Source organism: Emydura macquarii, unplaced genomic scaffold, assembly GCF_026122565.2.
Source record: "Emydura macquarii macquarii isolate MOO-44397 ecotype Brisbane River unplaced genomic scaffold, CSIRO-AGI_Emac_v2 contig_1790, whole genome shotgun sequence".
NCBI classification, from domain to species: domain Eukaryota; kingdom Metazoa; phylum Chordata; order Testudines; family Chelidae; genus Emydura; species Emydura macquarii.
In genome coordinates, this window is record NW_027131927.1 from 19,994,969 (window position 1) to 20,019,289 (window position 24,321).

At 42.2% G+C, this 24,321-nt stretch overlaps 1 protein-coding gene across 5 annotated transcripts in view; it reads left to right on the top strand.

Annotated features, from left to right (window-relative positions):
- Positions 1-24,321, top strand: part of FRAS1 (Fraser extracellular matrix complex subunit 1) — a 295,321-nt gene that overhangs the window by 108,824 nt on the left and 162,176 nt on the right. For all 5 annotated transcript variants that reach the window (XM_067557075.1, XM_067557076.1, XM_067557077.1 and 2 more), the window contains exons 4-10: positions 5,327-5,434; positions 8,320-8,412; positions 11,747-11,906; positions 15,420-15,553; positions 19,259-19,342; positions 19,996-20,097; positions 20,212-20,403. In XM_067557075.1, coding sequence (XP_067413176.1) covers positions 5,327-5,434; positions 8,320-8,412; positions 11,747-11,906; positions 15,420-15,553; positions 19,259-19,342; positions 19,996-20,097; positions 20,212-20,403 — 873 coding nt within the window. The remainder of the gene's footprint in view (positions 1-5,326; positions 5,435-8,319; positions 8,413-11,746; positions 11,907-15,419; positions 15,554-19,258; positions 19,343-19,995; positions 20,098-20,211; positions 20,404-24,321) is intronic.

Genomic DNA, 24,321 nt, shown 5'->3' on the forward strand with positions numbered 1-24,321 from the left:
TTTAGGTGACCATGAGCGATATCAGTCTCCTGAGGGTAACGCGTGAGGAAAGGGAAGATTTGCTGCACGCAGCGGGGTACTGGCCTGTCCCTTATGCTGCTATGCTGTGTTCCGCCATGATTCCGGCTCACTTGATTGCAGCATGGCACGGCAAAGTATTCTACCGGGGAGGAAGAAACAAGGCTGCCCTCCCCTGAAACCTTGTGCAAAGGATAACAGATTACCTACATGAAAGCTTCCTTGAGATATCAACAGATGAGTCTCGGAGCATATCTGTGCACATAAATAATCTGTTCCAGGAGTAACCCCCCTGCAAAGTTGGCTAAACCCCTGAAATCCCCTTCCCCCCTATTGAAAAGAAAGGACATAACTGCTAAGAAGAAAAATAAAACTCAGCAGATGTGCCTTCCCCAGGATCATTATTGCTGTCCTGTGTACTGCTGGACTGCTCTGGGGTCAGGAATAGGTTCTGACTGTCTGGGAGAATGGACACCCTGCTCTCCTGCACCCTGCTCTCCTCATCCACGGAGTCCTCATCGTCCCTGGATTGGGATCCAGCAGAGGTATCGATGCTGCGGGGCGGCACAGCGATGGGGTTGCCGCCGAGAATTGCATGCAGCTCCTCGTAGAAGCGGCATGTTTTTGGCGAGGAGCCAGAACGGCTGTTAGCTTCCCTAGCTTTTTTATATGCCTGCCGTAGCTCTTTGATCTTCACGCAGCACTGCTACACGTTCCTGTTGTGCCCCTTCTCCTTTCCGTAAATGTCCAGATTTCTTTTGCTGGCTCTGAGCTGAGCCATAACGGACTCCTCACCCCAAAGACCGATGAGATCTAAGACCTCTGGTCGACTCCATGCTGGAGCGCGTTTGGGCTTTGCAGTAGCCATGACGAGTTCAGCTACAAGCTCCCTCCATGCTGGCTGCACAGGAAATGAACATTCAAAATTTCCTGGGGCATGAGGGGAGGGGACATTTGCGGTTTGCATGGCCGTGTAACAGCAGAGCGCGAATGTCCAGAGTGGTCACAATGGGGCATTGTGGGATATCTCCCAGAGGCCATTAATGTCAAATTACGTTACGCTCTGTCTACACTGACGCAAAATCGACCCATGAAATTCGATTTACACACTATGCCACTTGCAGAGGTGGTTTTATTACGTCCATTTCTGCTGCACTTTAAGTTAATGGAACTAGTGTGCCAGTGTAGACGCAGGCATTAGGAGATCGATGTAAGTGACATTACGTTGACCTCCGTCGCCAGTGTAGAGAAGGCCTCAGAGATGCCGAGGCCAGTTAAATATAGGTGCCTATCTATCAGTCTAGGAGCCTACCTTTTAGGCATCCAGTTCTCAACATTTTGGCTGAAGTTTTCAAGGCTAACTCTTCAAAACTAGCTTCTAAAATGTCATCTGCAATTTTTTGTCTTCCACTTTGCAAATGCAAATCACTTATGTGTGAAAATAATTGCAGGAGCAAATTTAGAATCTAGCTTGAAACCCACTGGATAATTTGACCTTTAGTGCTTTTAGGAAAAGGAAATCAGGGCAAACAGGTAGAAGCCAGCCTGGTCTCCTGTGATGAAGCTATAATGGCATAGCTGAATGTGGCATAAAATAATAAAGTCTGTACGCAGAGTTGTGGTCTGTCAGACATTCAGGACTGCCCCAGGCACCTGGTATCTAGCCGCAAAGAGCTCGTTGGAGGATTGGAGCTTGCATGAGTGGTCTGTCCTCACCCGCTGATCCATTCAGAGCATGTCCCTTGCTCTGAAATGAGCAAGTGAAAGGGTAAATCAAACCATTTTGTTAGAGAAGTGAAACGTCACTCTGGCGTGTGAAGAGAGATTTGAGGTCCTGCTTATTGTCATCAACCCAGAAGTCCTAGAAATGAGCTGTGTAGGACATAACACAGCTGAAAGGGATTGGGAATGAATTAACTTGACTGTGCGTGTTAGGTGGAGCTTGACACCACTACAGCTTGCCCTGAATTGCTTCTGTAAGTATACACTAAATCACACAAGCAAGAGAGATTCCAAGCTAACACTCTGGTATCATAGCTGTGTGTGTGGAGGGTCAGTTATATCATCAGAGTAGGAATGATTGGCTTTGTCGGCTATTATTTATGTCTTGTACATTGAGGCTGTAAATTTATGCTGATCCCTTGCAGGATTTAGGATGAATATTGTCATCCCCTTTATTAGAGAGCCACCTAAAAGACTGAGTTCCAAATGCTTGTTACTCACAGCAGCCTCAGTGCTCGTTAGCTGTATGTTGGCATTACTGCATGCAAAGGATAAGATTTGCCATAAATGAAATACTATTGCAAATCAATGAGCATGCAACAGGCTTTATTCAATTACAATCCTAGTGGCAGCTCCAGCTTTACCTCCCCCCTCCCCAGTCCACCTTCTTTCTCACAGGAGAGTTCATGCACCATGGGATATTAGCCTAGAAAGCGAGATAAAAATGCAGCTCTGCAATGGGTCCGATTGAAGTGACACAAGAGACAAATTCTTAGTTACGGCTATGGCTCCTTCCTGGATTCCTCAATCTAATTCTCCATCAGATGAACTCGATGCCCAACATAGTCATTGCTGGTAGTGGCATGACTGGGCACTCATTTGTGGCTCAGGTTGCAGAGGGCAGTAAGGGGGTTTAACAGCTTGCATCTGGGCACGTAAGTCAGTGTGCTCTGAATTAGGAGCGCAGTGGGTGGGAGGAACCTTGGTGCCCCCCTTCCCCTGTGCCAGCCTGTAGAGTTGAGTTGGAGCGGTAGCAGATTAGTGTTCCCCTGAAGCAAGGGAGAGCTTGGGAAGGAGTTGTGCCTGTCTGATCAACTCTGCTGTCTTGTATTCAGGACAGGAGCTCAAGTGACATCTAGCCCTGTGCAATCAATTGGTGGAGCACTTACATTTTAATCTACAGATGCTGCGAGAGAGAACTTGAGTCAGCTCCCTGGAGGGAGGAAGCTTAGGGAGAAAGCGGGTTCTGGGGCAGAGAAAACACTAGTTCTATTAAAAATCTTTCCTGGCTGGGAAGTGGGAAAGATAGAGAAGGGAAGTGCAAGAGAATCCCCCCTGATGCCCTGTTTCCCCTAGGCCAGTCTCACAAGACCCCATCAGTTATGTGAGAATGGAATCTTTCATCCCATGAAGCTGGAGAGGTTTGTTTTCTTAACACTTAGAGCCAGATTCAAAAGAACTCTGCTCCCAACAGCTTCCGCTTAGGTACTTAAATAAATGGCCGGATTTTGAAAAGAATTCAGCTCCCATTTAGCTATCTGACTGGGAGCCTGAGGACTTGTGAAAAAGGGAGTGTCCCTAAGGGACACTGACATTTTTCCAGTGGACAGAATAGTTTTAGCTGTTAGCCCCAAATATATCATTACTAATAAACCATGGACCACGTATCCCCTCCTTTATTCACAATGAGTAGCACCTTACTCCGGGAGTAGTGCCGTTTAATTCAAGCAAGGCACTTCTCAGAGTGAATAGGTGGCAGAATCTGGCACTATTCTTACTCAGTTTTCAATGAGATTTAACTCTGCTTCTATAGAGATTTTTCCTGTATGGCACAAAGGCAGTTTGATGCCGACATGGTAGTTGCATAATGAAATAGAATGTTCAGATAAGAAATTAGTTACCTTTTCCCCTGTTTTTAATTAGAGTTATCTTTATAGCACAAGCCCCAGAAATTGTAGTGTTCCCAGTTCCCCAGTACTTTTCATGTGTTTATGAAGCTATCAATTTTATTTAAAAGAAAAAAGAAAAGCAAAACTAGCAGAGAAGGAAAGCGGTTGCTGTGGCTGAATTGTCAGCTGCAAAGGAATTCAATTTGGACAAGAAACGTGAACTCTGAAACAAAGGGGGTAGGTAGGAGCCATTGATTTGTCCAATAAGCCTTACAATAAGAAACTTGGAGGCAAAATCCTGCCTGCTTCACTCATGTGAGTTGTTTCACTGAAGCCAGTGAGACTATGTTAAGCAAAATGGGAAAAATATGGTTTATAATTTCTAAATTTACTTCAGAAAAGTGTATAACAGAGTCTTTTCTGGTTTCTTTCCTCCCAAGCCCCAAACCAGTTACAGCCTGATTTTTATTTACACTAAGTTCTTTTTCCAACACTCTGACAATGCAAGAGAGCCTTAGAGAATGGATGTGAATTACATTTACGTTCACTTTAAGCCGTTTATGCTGCCAGAACAACATACAGGAACCTTAGCAGGAAATTATGGAATTTTGTGAAATTAAGAGTTATGTTCCAGAGGGGTAGCCATGTTAGTCTGTATACAGCAAAAACAACGAGAGTCCTGTAGCACCTTAAAGACTAACAAATTTCTGAGGGCATAAGCTTTTGTGGGCTGCAACCCACTTCGTCAGATGCAGGGTTATGGATGTGATTTCTAACATACTGAGGACAATGCTGGGTACCTGTCCTGTCTTTCTGCACAAAGACTTTTCCTTGCCATGTTTATGCATGTGCAAAACCTCTGTAGGAATGAAAACTGCTTTGGTGCACACACAGCACGGGAAGTGGAGTGATTAATCCACAGCAATCAATTTTCTCACAAAAATGCAGTGTTCATATACAAGACTGGATTTTTTTTCTGTGGGCAAAGTTGATGATGAAAAATCACCTTAATCAAAACGTAAGGGACTGACTCGTGATTTCATCAGGGAAAAACTTATGAATGATCAGAGTCTGGCCCTAAATGTGCAAAATTATGCCCATAACTTTAGACTTTACCTTTTGCCTCCTCCATAGACACCATAAGCCCATGAATTTTCTGCACCTCCCTCTTTATCTCTTCCATAGCTGTCAATGCAAGAAGGAATGATTCTCACCTCTTACTCTTTGCATGGACTTAGGGGCTAGTTTTCAGAAATACAGAGCACCCACAGCTCCACTTGAAGTTAGTGAGAGTTACAGGTGTTCAGCACCTCTAAAAGCAATCCCTTAGATGTATCAACAATACTGGCTTTACTGCTGATGAGCTATGGAAGTGCAAGAGGTGTGGCTAATGGTGCTGCACTCAACGTGAAACTGCTGCTCGTGTAAATATTTAGCCGTAACAAATGGGTTATAATTCCATTGAGGGGCTGTTTGTAAAGGGATGTGTGCGTTTATGGGTTTGAAAGTCTGAAATGAATAGCCCTAGATTTATTACTGCCAGCAGTTACTAACCAGCATCTGTTCGATGCTGTCTGTCGTACAGTTTGCCTTTCTAATTTGTGCTTCTTGACTTCATTTGAACTGTTAGCCATTGGATAACTGCACACATTTTATATGTGATGCGAGTTTAATAACGAGCTTATGTTTGTTTGCAGAACAATACATTTTGGAAGCCAGATTCTTGCCAAGAGTGCGGATGCCATAGTGACGTTGTCATCTGTGAACCTGCCGTTTGCAAATACCCTCAGTGTGACTTTCAGAAGGTAAATATCCTAATTGGCTTGCCATGCAAGGGAAGGGAAGTGTTTGAATCGTTAAGTTTTTCTCTCTATTTTTAACCTAAACCCTCTGGGCAACTAGGATTTGTGAAAGTGTTATATTGGAATATACACAGTTATCTGATTCATGTAGGCATGGAATGGACAATCAGAAGGGGCTCAGTCCTGTAGTCACAATGTAAGCAAAGCACCTGTTTTCTTCAGTGGGCCTCATGGCTATCCTTGCATAGAACACCTGATCATTAAGGGCTCCTCTGTAGCATGGTAACATCCCTGTCAGGGTCTGTTCTCATCAACATCTGTTCAATCCCACTGAAGCCAAGGGATCTGATTCTCAGTGGGAATTGTAAGAAGTGGGTGCAAAATGCGCTCAAATCAAAATGGTAGCATTTTTCATCCACTCTCCGCTGATGTACATGACGGCACAGAATTACACACGCATCGATAAGAATGGGATTTGGCCCCTTCTGACCAGAAAAGGTGGCATTTTGAAGTCCAACCAGTTTGTTCCCTTATCCCATGGGAACTTGGTGCTTGGAAATGGAACCACTTTCACGCTCCATAGGGCAAGGGATCCGCCAAGGGTATTCTGATCTCAGAAGGTGCCTGTGCTCTGCGGTGTTCAACCACAGCTTGAGCACAGCTGATAATCACCTTTATACTGAACCCAGGGGCTGGGTCACGGCAGAACAAGCAGATGGATGCTTTCCACTCTAATAAACAATAACAGAGCCAGAATTGTGCTTTTGGTTTGTTGTGCCTTGGCGGTGGTGGTTGCTGGGCTTTCATTGTCTTTTTGTTTATATGTCTCCCTGTGAGCCTTCGCTAATGGTTTTAGCTAATTGGGTGCAGATTTTGCATTCCACTAGGGCCCAGATTACAAGGGCAGAGGACTATCAACAAAAGTCTTTATTTAAAGAGACACTCACTGCCAATATAAAAACAGTGTAGCTTTAAAAAGGCCTTGCTAGGGTTCCTGATAGCACCCACAGATTATTAACAGTGAAAGAATATGTGGTGTCTAATTTTTGCTCCATCATTAATGCTATTTGTTTATTACAGGGAGACTGAAAATACTGGGAATGTTAGAGAGGAGAAAAAGAAACATAATAGACACATACAAAATAATGAATAGGATAGAACAGGTATATCGGACACTTCTGTTGTTCCTTTCTCATAACAAAAGAACAAGGGCAAATTGAAAGGAAGCAAATTTAAAACCGATAAAAGGAAATAATTTTTCATGCAATCAATAATTAGCCCGTGGAACTCATTGTCGCAAGATATCATCAAGGCCAAGAGCAGAGTAGGGATCCAAAAAGGAATAGACTTTTGTATGGATAATGAGACCATCCAGTGTTACATAATGTAAAAGAACCTTTTTGGAAGGGGGCATGCCTCATGCTTCAGGGCATAAACCAACCACTAACTCGGGTTAGGAAGGAACTATTCCTATCAGTAATTTATTCTTTAATTGTCTGCTACAGGATTTCTTCAACCTTCCTGGAAGCAGCTGGTACTGGCCTCTTTTGGAAGGAGCTCTGGCTTGAGTGCCTCTGCTGGTCTTACTTCCAACAGTAGGACATAGAGAAAGGCAATCTCTCAAACTGGCAACTCCCATGCTAGTTAGGACTTCATATGTCAAATCCAACCTCTTAAAAACTGGCCATGGTCTTCTGAAAGAGCAAGCATGGAGTATGTCCCCTTGGGTACAACCTTACAATATTTTCAAGCAAGTGACTTTGGGGCAAAACCCTGTTAAGTCCCCCCCTTGCCTGCCTTTTCACGTTCTCCACTGCTTCATTTAGTTTTCTGTGCGTGGGTTTGGTGGGGATTTGTTTGTTCCTGACTACTCTGCCTGTACAAGTAAAATTGTCTGTTTCTGTTTTGTCAATGTGGGCCTAATCCTGATGGATGCAGAGCACCTCCCAGAAGGTATCAAGCATCCTCAGAGGCAGTTGAGATCTGTGGAATCCTTGCCAGGATAAGGTCTCATATCACATTCCATTGTGGCATCTGTGTGGCACATTGCCAGGGTCTAGGATATTTAAAGCCCATTTGTGAAGGCTGGAATGAAAATGCAAAAGCTGCTGTGCAAAATCCTTGGAGATGCTCCAAGGAATGGAAGCAAAGCACCCCCCAGGACTTTTGCCAACTTTTTAACTAATGTCTTCTGCCCTTAGTGCGGCATGGTAGCACAAACACACATGTCATCTGGTTTCATCTGTTACCCTGCTGCTATACAGAGTGCGGCAGACAACCTATGCCGCTGTGAACACTTAGAGGGAAACTTTAGGAGGCCTAAAAATATCACCAGGCAATATAATGAAGATGGTCAATAGTTTTGTAAATTTGAAAATGTCACATTTTGTAACTTGAAAAAATATTGGGAATTTTAAAAACAAAACAAAGAAATATTGATAATTGGTTAATTTCCCGTTTTCCCAACTAGCTATAATTACAAAGGAAGAAAAATTTCCATTTATGATATTTTTAAAAAGTAATAAATTTTAAAACAAGAAAATAAGTTTCCCTGAGATCACTTATGGGTTAATTCCCTCCCCCGCCTTATTGAGGGACTCAGTTTTTCCCAATCATTTTTCTATCTGGCACTGAAACTGTTGGTGCCAGAGAGCTAATGAAGAACGAGTCAGACTCCAAAGGATTGTTCATGCGGTGCGTGTGTGTTTTCCTATGCACATCTTGGGCATAAAGGTGAATTCAGCATCCCAAGGCAATGCAACTGCTCTCTGCAGGGAAGTCCTTGATCAGTAGCATTGCTTTTTAAACTGAGTGCCATGTGCATCAAGAACTCCCCTCAAATCACCCCTTCCACCTGTATTGCTTATTGAACTCTTGCATGTGTTCAGGGGGAAGTGCTCCGGATACCCCCCAATGCGTGCTGCCCTGAGTGCACCTCGGGAACTGAAGGATTTTGCCAGCATGAAGGACAAACTCATGCGGTAAGTGCTCTTACATATCCCTTGGCGATAGTATTATTTTCCATTTCTTAGCTCTCTGATTGTCCACCTAAATGCAGGGATGGGAGCGTTTGCCTGTGCAAAGTCAGTAGCTGGTCAGGTGCTTCAAAAGCCATCTTTTGGACTTGACAAAGTTGTTAAGCCAAGAACCTCCTCACCAAGGTCACACTGTGCTAAGTCCTGATCTTCACTCTGGTCTGTTAACCCCTAGAGGGATTGGAAAGCAGACAGATCTTCCCAGCTGACGGTCCCCAGCTGATGTGTATTGGGTCCTGCACGTCTAACCCCTGCAGCCGCAAGTGTATGGGGAAGTAGGTGTTTGGTGCAATCCTCAGCTCTGTGGCTGCTCTAAACTCCTCCGGGAGCCAAACTTGCCACAGCCAAGATAGAAGTGGAATAAATGGCTCCTTCTGTCCCAGCTGCGCCCAGCTGATACTGGGAACATCTGAGGCCTGAGGCCACTGCAGAGTAGACATTGTACAAAACCATGAGGGAGGTATGGCTTAGGAACATGGCTGACTCTGAGGAGTCCAGTGCATTGGGACCATATGTCTTTCTCTAGCTGCAGCTGCAGGGATGTGTAAAAAGCACCTCCGCTTTACTAGTGCGTTTCAGGAGGGGAGGAAGGATATTACTCAGCAGTCTTTCTGAAAGTGAGTATTGATGCTGTGATAAAAGAATCAGCTGATTAGTGACAAGAAGCCTGTCCCTTGGAACCCTTACCCTCCTTTTGCTCAGTTCTTACTTGAGCAAAACTGTCAATGGGATTTTTTCCTCTATAAGGATTGAGTAAGTGATGGGTAAGTACTAGAGGATTTGGCTTATTGGTAATGGAGAAGCCCTTTTATGTAGCAGCAAATCCTCAGAATCTTTACATTGTACACTGGTTCTACACTTCTCCCTCTCACTGTAACCCAACTTCTTAATTTTATTCCCCAAGCAAACCACTCTTTGTAGATCCTGTCTAGGTGAGACGTTGCATGACTGGTGTGTAGTTCTCTAGTTAAGTCCAACTCTTTGAGCGTGGTCCTTGCTAATATGAGCAAAACATTTAATTCACCTACTTACCCAATACTAGGGCTGCTTCAGTCTCCATGACACATACGCTTATTAGACTTGGGAACTGGGTCAGTGCCATGTTAGGCAATTTCACACATAAAAGGTATCACTTCAAATGAACTTTTGGGCAGATAAACAAGTTGGAAAAAATAGAGGGCTGCTGTCATGGAGAGAACCCTTAATGTTTTCACTAAAGAATGCTGGCATGTCCTCTCACAGCTGCTTTTTCAATGCAGCACTCTGTGGGATGCAGCAAAAGGGACCATTAATCGTTGTCCTCCCCCCCAGTATAATTTCTCCCACCACCAGATAATGGACGTATGGGGAGTTTTGTTGCGTACAGTTCGTGCAAAGGAAAGTGCCAGTTCACAATAGCCAGGCCTGTTTGGCTGAGAAAGGTTTATTCATTAATTCATTTAGTGGTGCTCTGTGGCTAAATGAGACAAGATCGTATTGTTGGGAGAAGACATTAATCTTGAACTCTGCATGTTCTCTTTTTTCAAAATGGAGGCTATAATGGCCATCAGAAACTTGCGTTGTTGGGTACTGACCTCTGCCATGTGACGGGATACACGCTTCTGTAACTGTCACCTAGGCAAACACAGGCTTCGGGAGGGGATCCACCTCGGAGGCCAAACAGGTCACAGCAGAATGAACAAGTGTCCATGTGACTGAAAAACCCCACTGAGGTTCAGAGATGGTAGCTAGGGACAGATATCCAATAATAGGCAGAAATAAACCTCTCCTTTATATGGGGAATTCAGAAGAAGGATGACTTAGTGGTTAAGGCACTAGCTTGGCATTTGGGAGAGCTGGGTTCAATCCTTGGCTCAGCTACAGATTTCCTGTGTGACCTTGAGCAAGTAACTTAGCCTCTTTGTGCCTCAGTTTCCCGTCTGTGCAATGGGGATAATAGCACATCCCTACTGCACAGGGTATTGTGAGGATAAATATATTCTGAAGTATTCAGATACTATGGTAATGGGAGTCCTATGGTTGTTGACCCCTCTGTCTTAGTGAAGTGTGTTACTAATTGACTGCGGTAATTTGCAGTTGAATTTTTAGGGGTTTTTTTTTGCTCATATTATGTTTTATTTTCATTTGTTTTGTTTTTTTAATGGGAGAGACATAACTGTATCTGCTGGAGTTGGTTCCTTCTGATGGCTGTCATGTCACTGTGGTATAACCTCTGGTGTTCCTGACCCATGTCACATAGGCCGGGAAATAATGATCAGCCTCATGCCAACACTCTCATGTGTCTCACCCTTCTTACAGAGCCGGCTGCATATTTAGGAAGCTTTCATATTCCAAGCATACAGCCTAACGGCTGGAGCTGATTACATAAGGGAAGATGATTATCTTTCTGTCGACAAGCCAGACAAATGCTTTATGACTTCATCATTATTTTAGAAATAGCTAGCCAGCAGACCTGTCCCCAGCAATCACGCCATGAAAAAAAAAAGCTTACACTGCAACTGACAGCGGGTTTTTTCCATGCCCAGCTTCCATGTTGCTTGTTTCACATAAATTAAACTCTGCATTTTCCATTTCAAACACTATTGTGGCTCATAGCCTTGTCTTCTGTGAGTGTTGCTGCACATGCTGATGGATCTAGTAGACTCTTCTAAAACTGCTTTCTGTACGGTAATGTTCCTGAGGAAAGAAGATTCTGTATATTGCTTTGGAGTGCACTGCAAAAACCAGAGCACTCCTTACTGGACCAAACTCTGCTCACAGGAGCAGATCCAGTACAGTTGGTGGGTAATAAGGCAAGCAGGATTTGGCTTGTGGTGAGGTACTTTGCAGTTTAAATGTATGAGGCCAAATATTGTCCTCAGATGTGTGTAAGTCCTACTGACCACTTTAATGGATGCCTGGTACAAACAGCACATGTGCAGGGTTGTGTCTGGTCGATCCATGGCAGCTTAGCCCATCACACAGACAGTGGTAGGTAAGGAAAATGTATCCATTAGATTTATGTCCTTTGGGCTAGGTTGTGCCACTGTGCCCTGCCTATGCCACCAGGAGGACCCTCTCTATTGGACTGATCCCCAATACCAGTGTTAGAGCTACTTTGTCCCCACGTTGAAGGGAACAGTGAGTCTGGAGTCTGGGCGATGACCCACGGAGCCTGGGAATGTTTGCAGCAGAGGAAAGTTAAGCATTGATGCGGGATCGCTCACCGGAAAAAGGATTATTTTGTCTTGTTGGCTATTTAAATTAGCTTAGGCATTTTCCATGTTGTTTTCCATTGCAGCATGGTACAGAATGGGCAAGCACCGAATGCATAGTGTGCGCCTGTGCCAACGGGAAGGTTAACTGCACCCCCAAGTCCTGCCCGCCCCTTTCTTGTGGCAGAGGGCAGTTGGAGTACATCGCTCAAGGAAAGTGCTGTCCCAAGTGCGTGGGCACTGGTGGTGAGTATGCGAAAGGGGCTGCCCTACCCAGTGAATTCAGCTTTAGTTAAGTGACTCAAGGAGTGGGGGTGATGTTTCTGCTCTACACCTTGGCTTAGTGATTAGATGGAACCATCCCTTCAGTCCTCACATCAATAAAGGGTATATTGCCCCTTCTCTTTGAATCTGGCTGCTTCACTCTCTCCTATGCAGTATCCTGCCCAGACACACACCAGCGTGTAGAATTTCTCCAGATTCTCTTTTCGTGCTGCTCTTTTTGGCTCGTGTAGAGGAAGGCTGAGATTTCCAAAGCCACCTAAGGGTTTCGGATGTGCAGCTCTCATTAAAATTAAATGGAGATGGGCATCCAACTCACATCAGTGCCTTTGAAATCTCAGCCTTAACCTAAAGGCAAAATTCTCTTAAAGACTGGTGAAATTATTTATTTATTTTTTCATTTCTGATAAATCAGGCCTTTTGCGTTTTGAGACACACACAGTCTTACTTAAACCACACACACACAAATAATTAAAAAAAAATTGAACTGAAATCCACAAATGCTCCAGAACTTAGACTTGCTTTTGAAGCTGTGTATTTTATCTATCCTTTAGGACAGTGGTTCCCAGCCTTTTGGCTCGAGGGCCACAAATGTTATTTTTACAACCCTGAAGGGCCACCAGTCTATCAACCCATAAACAAATGTATTGATGTGTACACCATTAAGGGCTACAAATTACTACAGATTTAATGTAAACATTTTGATGCTAGTCTGCTCATTTTTACATTCATTATTTTACACCTACATATTACGCACAGTATGTCACACACTCACAGACAAAGCACTAGTGTAGATGAGTGACTGTCACTACACACTGAAGCACATGGCCTGGCAGCTAAGTCACGGTGGGTGACAAACCGGAAGACACTGATTTTTAGAGTCCTGCCCCTCCTCAAGCATGGTGGGTCCTGGCTGCTTCGCCAGATGAAAGGAATTCAGCGAGTAGGCTGCCTCTTCACTGATCTCCCCTCTCCCTGGCTGCAGTAGGGAAACCGCACACATCCTTTAGCCCCATGCAGGGACCCCAGCGCCTATGGACCCAGGCGGAGTGCTTTGCCGTGCTCCCTGCTAAAGCAAGTCGGTCTTGTACTGGTCTTGTAGCCCCACCGCAACATGATTCATCCGGGTCCTTAGGCAGCAGCTCCCTTCTGCAGCCAGTGGGAGGGGAGCGGCGGGCCACTTTGAAAGACTCCGCAGGCCACTTTTGGCCCCCAGACCACAGGTTGGGAACCACTGCTTTAGGACCTACAGACCAAATTCAACCCTGCTTGTAAGAGAAGGGATCCCCTTAGATGCTATTTCAGTTCAGTAGAGTTGCAGTTGCTTACACCAGGGCTGAAATTAGCACGAATCTATTGTTTGCAATATCCTAGCCACATTATATCAGTTATGACATACAGGCTGACAGACTCAACTGTTGGACTAGTATAAAATGTGGAATTGGTGTGAGTTAAATGTCAAGGCCATAAACTGTACAGCACATCTTCAGAGCAGTGTCCACCCTAATCAAACTTGTCTGGTCAAACAAACCTGATTTCAGTTTTTCATGAGATTACAAGTTTGGTTGATTAACTATATTATGCAGTTACCTTTGATTTTTGTAAGGCATTTGACTTAGTGCTCAATGATGCCGTTAAAAATTTAGTTTTATACAACAGCAATAAAGCACACATCAGATGGATTAAGAAGTGGTTATTAATGGGAATCAGCAAATGGGGCTGTTTCTAGTGAGATTTCTCAGGGATTCAACATTTTTATCAGTGATCTGGACATAAATTTAAAATCACTGCTGATAAAATTTGCAGATCCTAAAAGATTGGTGGAGTAATAAATAATGGTGAGGACAGGGCATTGATACAGGGTGATCTGGATCACTTAGTAACCTGGGCCCTTTCAAACTAAATGAGTTTTAATACATCTAAATGCTAGGTCATACATCTAGAAACAAAGAATGCAGGCCATATGTATCGAATGGACTATATTCCAGAAAGCAGTGACTCTGACAAAGGATTTAGGAGTCATAGTGTAGAAACAACTCAACATGAGCTCTCAGTCTGATATTATGGTTACAAGGGCTAATGCGATCCTTGGCTATATGAACGAAGGTAATGAATAGGAATAGAGAGGTGATTTTACCTCTGTATGCGGCATTGGTGAAAACAATACCAGTATACTGCATCCAGTTCTGGTGTCCACATTTTAAAAAGGATATTGAAAAATTGGGAAGGATTCAGAGAAGAGCTAAAAAAAAAATGATTTGAGAGCTGGAGAAAATGCCTTACAGTGAGAGACTTACAGTGCTCAAATCTGTTGAGTTTATCAACAGGAGGATTGAGTGAAGGTTGTAAGTACCTTCATGGTGAGAAAGTAACGAGTACTCAAGGGCTCTTTGATTTAGCAAGCGAAGGCATAACGAGAAGCAATGGCTGGCAGTAAAAGCCAGACAAATTCAGATTAGAAATAGGGTACAAATTTTTAATAGTGATGGTGATTAACCAGTGGAACAAACTACCAGGGGAAGGGGTAGATTCTCTATCTCTCGATGGCTTAGAGTCAAGACTCTATATGCTTTAGACAGAGACAAATTATTGGGCTTAATGCAGGGTGAATTTAATGGCCTTGGATATTCAGGAGGTCAGACTAGGGATCTAATGGTCCCTTTCTGGCCTTAAACGCTATGATTCTATCCTGAACTTACTTCACTGCAAATATAAGTACCACCTGTAGTTCGTAACCTCAGATACAGATGTTGGAACCCAGGAGCAGATCTCAAAGTGTAGCAGGACAATTTCAGGCTCAAGTGTCTTATATGATGCATCTCTTCAGCACTGAGAGAGCTCTTCTGCTCTCATTTGTTTAAGTCTCAGACATAATCTTGACTCTTACTATAATCCTTGGCCTCTCTGCTGAGTCTGTCAATGTCAATTAAGGTGTTTGTCCACTGATAACTAGACTGTGACCAGCAGTTTACTAGGGTGAGGATCATGCCTTCTTTTGTGTTTGTAAAGCATCTCGTACATCGTGAGTCCTACCAGAAACAAATAGACAATAAATGATCATTTCACACAGGCCAATGACTTAGTGCAGTGGCTTTTGTTTTTTTAATATTTCAATTATTCTGGTTCAGCTTCATGGAGATGCCTCTTATAAAATTATTCCTTGCAGATTCTAATCGGTAGATGAGTCTTACATCTGCCATCCTTTTTATACACTTGTGAATGTCTATAATGTCATCGCTCATGTGAAATTGTGCTGATAGACCGTGAGAAACCAGAAAAAAATGTGTACAGGTGAACGCTGTGCATCCAATTGGGGTTAGTAAGGAAAGCCATAGTCTGATGCTACCTCTGGGCCTTACAGGGGGCAATCGTTCCTAGAGCGTGGGGGATGGGTCTGAGATTAAAGAAGTTGGATGAGGAGAGGGAACTGAGGAAAACATGAAAATGGAAACACAAAATGTTTTAATTATCTCTTAGAGTCCTGCTCCTTTGATGGCCAAATGTTTCGGGATGGTGAGGAGTGGCATCTCAACCAGTGTTCCAAATGTGTCTGCAGGAATGGGGCAAGCCAGTGCTTCACAGCCGAATGTCAGCCTGTGCTGTGCAGCTGGGTAAGAACTGTCCTGTCAATGTTCTGTGCACTTTGTTAGCTTTCCCTTTCCATGGGGAATGTGCATTTCTCAACAGACCATATTTGCTAGCTGGCTAATACCTATTACCAAAGGAAAAACCAGTCAGAAAAGAGGCTTTTGAAAATCACATAGAAGCAAACGCTCTCCTCACAAAAAAAAAAAAAGGCCACCAAACTTCTCCGTTTATTTACAGACTAATCTACTGTCAATTCCAACTGCGCTTTTTGTAATATAGAGAATTCCATAGAGCCAGTCGGGAAATATTTTTTGATTCTGAGAAAAATTTTGAAAAAAGCAAAGAAGTTTTCTTTAAATGTGTCTTCAAAAGTTTTTGAGTTTTTGTCCAAACCTGCTGATTTTTTTCATGACAAGAAGCCTCCCAAAATTTAGTTGAAAATGGACATTTTCCTTTTTGATGAAAATGCCATTTTCTGTCCAAGAATGTTTCAAACTAAAAGTTTCAGCCAGCTTTACAGTGTTATTCCTAAAGGTGACCATGTTGTTTACTGACTACAGCAAAAGCCTGAGAGTTAGCAGTGCTAGTGAAATAACTTGCTCAAGTTCACAAGCAAGTCAGTAGTTTGGCCCAAATTAAAGAATCTAAGCACTTTTGGCTCTCAGTTCTTTGCTTAAGATGATAGTCATTATTTCCTAGCACCTACACAAAACACTGTACGGACATTAACTAATAAAATTTCAGTATGCTGGATAATCCAGAAAATCAAAAGCATACTTAGTACTTAATATATTGTCAAATGATTTGATATGTTTTATTCTTTGTAGATGACAAACAAAAATGCCAAAAAAAGAGCGAGGTATCTGGTTGGACTTCTTTTCATTGCATTGTGTCACACTTTCTGGGCTTCCCAACATGCTCCTGTGCAACAACATGCTATGTAGATTAATCTGCAAAATAAGAAACCAGCTTTCTGAGAGTTCCTGTTCTGCTTTACTGAAGTTCTCAAGACGCTTTAGTTTTCCTGATTTTTTTTTTGTTTGTTTTCCCATCAAACACATTCCAGTCATAAATCCAGAATTCTGTCTCCCTTGTTGTGTGAGATGTGGTTAATCAGGTTCCCACTGTAAAACAAAGCACCCATCACAAAGCTTTTATCTTTTTTAATGCTCACCCACCTATGTACTAGGAGACCAGGTGTTCATGTAATTAACACTGGTTTATGTTTGAAAAAAGTCTAGCCGTTTCTCTGAATACTAATCACTTAATGCTTTGTGCTGAGATGTGTAATTAATATTAGGAGATTAAGTGGTGTTTGTTAGAGCAAATTAATGCAAGATTTCTAAATGTTTAGAATTTTTCCTCTTAAATGTAGTTCAGTTATCCCTTGATTGATTGCACTAATGTTTAATCAGTTAATCATTAAAAATTAATTAATAGAAACTGGAACAATGACATTGTTGCCATGACTTGTTTGAGAATAATCAGCTAGAAGCATCCAAGTTAATGTACCAAAAATCCCCCTTAGCTATTTCTGATTATATTCCGTAGATTTCCTAACAAGGTGCAATAATGGAAAATGCATTAGCAGTGATGGCAAGAATCCCATACTGCTCACTCTTAACTATAATTTTTCAGTGCTCTGTGCATCTATATTTATACCTATATTTCCAGGACCAGACTTCCCACAACACGTAGGCATGGATAGCTTCTCTCCTAAATCAGGCAGAATGGCAGCAAGAGAAAGCTCTCATTTTGGCATTCTTCAGATAGCCATGCCCTGTCCCTTCTCTCTAGTCTTTCTTCTGCCTCACTGGAGAGGCAGCTTAAGAAGCTTCTGCCATTTTTGTTACTGTTGTCTTCTGTTTTTCAAAGCTCTCTTAGGGCTAGATCCTGCTACTCTGACTCAACTTAAATAGTACCTTACTCTTTTATTCCAATGGAACTATCTGTGGGATAAGGTACTAGTTTAGTATGTGTAATTGAAGGGTCCTTAAATTTAAGTTCTCCATACTCTGTATCGTGAGTACCATCAAAGAACCAGGAGAGAAGTGGAAAAATGCATTGTCTATGGTGACAAAAGACTCTTTTACCCTGCTTCTGAAAGTTCCCTAGACTTGCATAGCAAGCAGGTAGCTTCTGGTGGGACATTAAAAGAGCGGTTGGTAGTTTCAGCTCACTCAGCTTGCTTGTCTCCAGGAAGTGTAGTGGGCAGCTCCCTGTGCCCAAGAGGCAGTCCCCAAAACCCAAGTCAGAAGAAGAATCTGACATCAGAGAATGTCCCTGGCAAAATCCATGATTTAGCACCATGAACTTTCCCAGGAGGTTTCTGGCTCTCCAGCTCATCCCTTGGATGTTGCATGTACAAAGTCATCTTTGTTCTCCCTTTGGAAGCTTGTGATTTACATGATGTCTCACGAAGCAGGAGCTGACATAATAATACCTAGCATTTCTATAGGACTTTTCATGTTCAGAGCACTTTACATACATTAACTAATTAATCTTCACAAGATCCCTGTGTGGCAGGATGTAGATACTGGTGAAAATATAATTATCCCCATTTCACTGATGGGATACTGAGGAATTGTCAACATGCAGAATTGTGCTGGTTTTAATTAAGCGTGATTTTTAGGGTATGTAGTGGTGCTGTGTAGACACTACCTATGGCAATGGGAGGGATTCTCTCGTCAAATAAAAACTGTTAATGTAGGCTTCTGAACACAAAATAGCACAGAATCCCCTAACAGGTAGGGAAGTTGGTTCAGTGCTGACTCAGATGGAAGATCTTCATCAACTGAATCACCACTGAATCACCCAGAGCGTTCCAAAAAAGTCAGATGCTATCCAAGGGTTCACCAGCCTAACCCATCCCAGATAACCTTCTAAAACCAAACCCATAGTAGCAGGTAATAAATTGGGTCAAAGGAAGTTTCTGGGTCACTACGACAAGCATAGGCAAGCCACCTCTCCAAGAGGTCGTTGGAAGAATTCTTCCATTGATCTAGCACTGTCTAAACTGGCGGCTAAGTCGGCTTAATTTTGCCACTCAGTGGATCTTTCACACCTCTGACAGACATAATTAAACTGACTTAATTTTCTAGTAGACCAGGCTTTAGACTGATTCAGTTAAGCCATTGCAAAAGGCTGTGTGAACACTCTTATAGGTTAAAACCACCAGGCCTATTTCATTTTAGCATAAGTCAATTAGCAACAAGTTTAAACTAAACTAAAATAAGCCACTCTTAGACTGAAGTAAGTCTCTACACAGGGGTTGTATTGCACTGGTTTAACTAAACCAATGCAAGTTTGGGTGTAGACCACCTCTGAAGCAGAGAGGTTAAGAGACTCATCCAAGGTAACAAAATGAATCTGTGGCAGAACCAGGTCTAGAAGCTAGATCTCTCCTAATTTCTAGTCTTGTGCCTATTCCTGTAGAATCTATATGCTTCTCTTTGTTCATGGTTCCAGCATACTGTCTGTCTCAAGAGGCCCAAAGAATGAGATGTAGTATCTTTGTGCTTGGCCTTCTACTTTTACAGGAGAATGTAAAGCCAACCCACAAATCCTTACCCTAATTCACACCTTAGGTGGCTGGTGGTTATCACATAGATATAAATGCCTTTCACAGGCATTACAGGTATAGGCTACTGTGCTGCATATTAATTTTCAAACTGTTATTCTGCTCATGTCACTTTCTTAAGTGAAGTTTTCTGTTTTTTAATCTTAAGGATGAAGCTCTGACTGTGTCTCCTGGAAAATGTTGTCCAGAGTGTGTTCCAAAACCCTGCTCCGTATCTGGAAAAGTGTATGAGGTAACCTTTGATGAACCACACCAAAAGCCAGCCTGACATGAATTCTGGCACATCTCTCTTTTTCTCCTCCCTAACATCTGACTTTCTGCCAGCATTAATAACTTGGGTACAATGGCTGGGTTTTTTTAAATTCCTGGGAAGCTAGCAGAGTTGAAAGGGATTAGAAATAGAAAGGAATTTGCTGGCAAGCTGCAACCAGGTTCGCAGGCTAAATTAGATAAGGTATTTACTTTTCCACATCTTTATTTTTTTTTCAAGTGGGAAAACAGAAATCATTGATGAAAGTCACTATATCTATAGCTTTCATCGTACCCAACTGGAACATATTTAATGTATTATTCAGTCATGTATACAAAGGGAGGTTTATTACTAGCACTAATTAGGCTCTTGCAAAGGTGATTGACCATTTGGCTAACTTTCTGATGAGGAGTATACACTGTGATATCTATCTGGACCTCTCTTCTTCACTTCCTGATCACGGAGTGATGTGCACTGTTTCTTTTTTTTAAAAACCTTCTGTACTTGGATGCATGTACATATAAGGAACACATTGAACTCAAAGGGAAATACATGCTCTAGGAGAGAATTTGGACATAAGTGATGGTTATTGTTTGATTATCATTTATATATGTATCTCTTTTCTTTCTGGACAGCATGGTGAGCAGTGGAAGAAAAATTCCTGCACTACCTGTGTATGTAACAGAGGAGAAGCAAGATGTCTTAAACAGGCCTGTGTCCCACATACCTGTGATAAGGTAATTCAGAAGTGCACAGCCTCAATGTCCGGCTGTGTGTCTCCCTTGCCCCTTTTGTAAAGGGTTTAAGGAAGGCTCAGTGGTTAGCACTCACTGAGGATGGATGTTTCCTAGGATCAGAACAAAGTGCAGCGTCCTGGGAAGTGTTGTGAGGAGTGCGTTTCTTCCAAAGGAAGCTGCTTATATGAAGGTACCATCAGGTATCACAATGAGATGTGGAAGGGTTCTCGCTGTGAATTCTGCATGTGTGATGGAGGACAAGTCACTTGTCAGAACGGAGAGTGTGCCAAAGTGGAGTGCGCCTTGGTAAGAAAGAGTTTCTTCTTTAAGAATATAATGATCAGTCCTTATTTTTGTTCTCTACTGATTGATTTATTAGAACAACTTAAAAATTTGGCCATGATTTCATCACCTCCAAAGCTGGAGACGAGGAATGAAATACAACTCCAGGTTGTATGTGCAAGGGTAGGCAGGTGGGAGGTTTTGCTGTCTTGCGTTCTGCCAGCACAATGCAAGGGTGAATCGGTGGCTAACTTACTTTTGATTGTCTCCTGCACTGTCACTATCTACCTAGTAACAAATGTCTTCAGTAGAAGTTGTGCCTACTCACATGATAGTTGAATTTGATGCAGAGAGTATAGACAAGAGACAGCCAGTTCTGTTAATAACTGTGGAGAATGTTGCTCTTGATCTTTGCTAAATGTAGAGAGCAAGATCTTAGCTAAGGCATTAGCCACTAGACTTTGTGACTTCTTACCTATTTTCATACAGTGACCAGCCAGGGTTCATGAGAAGGAAACTTGTGATAGACAATACTATAAAATATTTACCTTTTGCTTCCAGCTCGGATGATAGTTCATAGTACAATTGACCTGTAAATGGATGCAGAAATGACATTAGATTGAGTTGAGTGGCCCTATCTATTTGCTGTATAAAAAGAAAAGGTTTTTGGATCACCTTTTCTCCACTGGATAAGACTTCTTTGTCTTTCACCAATAGTGTCAGTGCTAACTAGCGGGCCAATGTCTGCTTCATTCCAACTAGGCTTTCAGAGCCAGGGTAAAGCAGGTGTGGCATTGTAGCCTTCAAGCATATCTTTGGGTCACAGAGCTTGGCAAGAACACTCCTAGGATGGTGAAACTTACTTAACATGCCTTGATCAAGGCTGTGCCCATGGTCTAGCCCCAAATCTGGACACATGTATGGATATAAGGTGAATTGGAGTAAGTCTAATTTAATGAAGTTGGGATCCCACACAGTACCAATACATTTTCATTCCAGCATGAACAGAGATTATGTATCTAGGAATAAAGTTAAGTGCTAACTCATCTAACATGATCTCTTTAAATATTGAAAATACTTTGTACTTCCCCTCTCTTGATTAATTGTTATTGACATTACAAAGTTGAATATTGGACCCAAACTTTTATTGTCAATGGGAATGCTGCCTTGTTACCTTAAAATGCTTAAATAAAACTACCTAAACTACTTTTGAATGTAGTTGGATGGAAGGTCAAGCCTCTCATATAAACAAAACAAGATCAAGGGGTAAACTGGAAATAAGTCCCCTGGATTTGTCTTTGTTTTGCTTAGCTTTCCACATGCACCCAGCAGTAAAATGAATTGCTTACACTAATGATACATACCATCATGGCTCTACATGGAAGATGATTTAGCAGCTCCGTTCGGTGCATTACAGGCATTCCTATATCTTTAACTCTTACTAGTATCCATGAGAGAAAATTTTGTATTCAGTACAACCTGGGATATGTTACAGTACAATAACTGAAGACACTCACCAGTACAGATTTATCATTCTTAGTATTCAGCCCCATTTTGGACCATCCAATGTTTATGATCACTCTGCAGACAAATAATAAAAATGTGGATTCAGATACAAATATTAAAGTAGCAGATCTAATTTCTGCTGACAAATTGGGTCATTTTCCTTTCCCATGGAGAAAAAATTACCCATATTAGAGACAGATCCTGCATGGTGTATTAACACTCATTGAATTCCATAGGCATTGGGAGCACTCTAATCTTTCCAGACTTGGGTTCCATGGAAAACCTCTTCAAACCTGGGTGCCTCAAATCAGGCATCTAAATAAGTAGCATTGAATTCAGTGAAGTATGGGCATTGGAAAAGACAGAAAATGTGTTTCTTGCATATGGGACAACAATTTTGGTCCTAATGGATAGAAAATAAAAAAAATGTTTATTCAAGGACTTACATCCTACATGACTTCCCAAAAAAGTGAAGCAGCTGTCTTGGATCATCTGTGAGAGAATTGCAGCTCCTTAGCGCAAGACATGCATTAATTTATTCCAAGGACAATATGAAATGTCTCATAAAAGAATCTTAAAACAGGTGGAATGCCATTTTTTCCTCTTCTCCAACGCTTGCAGCTTTGCTGGTAAAATATGAGATTTTTTTCCCCCTTCCTCAGTAGATCAGAGCTGAACTGAAGCTAGGAGTCTATGGTGTTCAGCTCCTTCATTAAGGGAAAATTAATTTTCTGGTCACATAGCCTTGTTTAAATAGTAATGAGGTCATAGACATAAACGTGAATCCTAGATAGCTAGATTTAGCCTATCAGTATCTGGTGGGACTAGAGTTAGGCCTTAATTTTTAAACCCTTTCAAACAAAACCTGTCCAGCAATTGCAGAGTGAATGTATCTATGGTGATTCAGAGCTAATCTTAGAATAGTGGTTCTCTGCAGGTGAGCTGTGAGTCATGGTCTCTAAGGGGGCTGCTGAAAGTTGTCTGGTAGGTATGGATAGGGGGTTGCTGAAGTGGATTTGCTCAACCAACAGCACTTTAGCCGTCAGAAGCATTTCATAACCCATCATGCTAGTTCCCATTGTTCCTCCCATGAAGTGGTGTAGAAACAACTTTTGGGGACATTTCTGAAGAATACAGGTGATGGGTGGCTGAAGATAAGACTGAGTCGTGCCTGCAAATGAGGATACTGTTTCCACATCATCCCACTTTGGAGACACTTTCTCTAAACAATTCTGTCACAAAGGGAACAATGGTCCAGAACCTGCAATGTGCTGTGTGACTAACATGCTATCATGCTTTAGGATTGGTCCTAATTTCATGAAGATATGGAGGAAATTTAACTAGATTGTTATATTGCATTGCTTTTCTCTTTTCCTTGCAGGTTGTTCTTGTTACTTTTGCGTACCAGTGAAATCTGAAAGATCTAAAAGAGAGAGAGAGAGAGAGAGAGAGAGTGTGTGTGTGTGTGTGTGTGTAAAAACATTTTATTTTCATCAGTCTACCCCCCCTACCTGTTACTCCCTTTCCACATTCTTATTGTTTAATGTAATGAGTAACATTTCTTAAACAAGAGTGCAAGTGACATAGTTATCTTGCATTGTGTCTCCCACTTCTGGGACTTGACAGACCAGGGCTGCATTTTTTGGCAAGGAGAATCATGTCCTGTACACAATTTTTTTCTCATCCTTTGTATAAGTGTGTGTGTGTGTGTTGGAGTGGAGGTAGGAAAGTTCCCAGTACATATTAGTGACCTGGATTTTTACCATACACCACCGAGTTTTGCAATAATAGTTTGAATAGCTAGAAACTTGTAGGAATGCCCAGGGATGGATTAAAGTGAAACGTGTCTCTGGTTGACTGAAAACATAGTGCCTCCACTCACTCATGTATTTCTAGGAGTGCAGATGGAGTCTGTAAAGTTGGTGGCCCTTTCAAAGCATTGGGTCCAGACTGGCCATTCTGGCATAATCTGCCATTGGTAATGCTAGTGCACTTGCATATATGTAGCCAAACTGGCACGCTGTGTTTTCTGAAGTGAACACTGTAAAATATACCCTAGTGATTCTATGAACAAAATGCACTGGGATGGATCCTAAGCTGCTGTAAGTAATGGAGCTGCATCAGTTGGCACCAGGTGAAGATCTGGCATATCAGAACAATTGACTTTTATGAGCCAGCTAAGGGATGTAGCTGCATGCTCCCGTTGAAGTTAATGGGAGTCGAGAGCAAAATCCCCAAGCTGGCTTTGAAAATCTCAGAACTGTCTTTAATTTATATGCTTGCCTCTTGACCTTTAACTGTGTTTTAGTATTGTGAAACTACTAGTGATTGAGCAATGGTTATCCAGCGATCAAGGTGGAGATATGGCAACCTTTGAATCCAACAACAGTTTGACTGTTGGAATTCACCAGTTTTCTCTTTACTCTAATCCAGGTT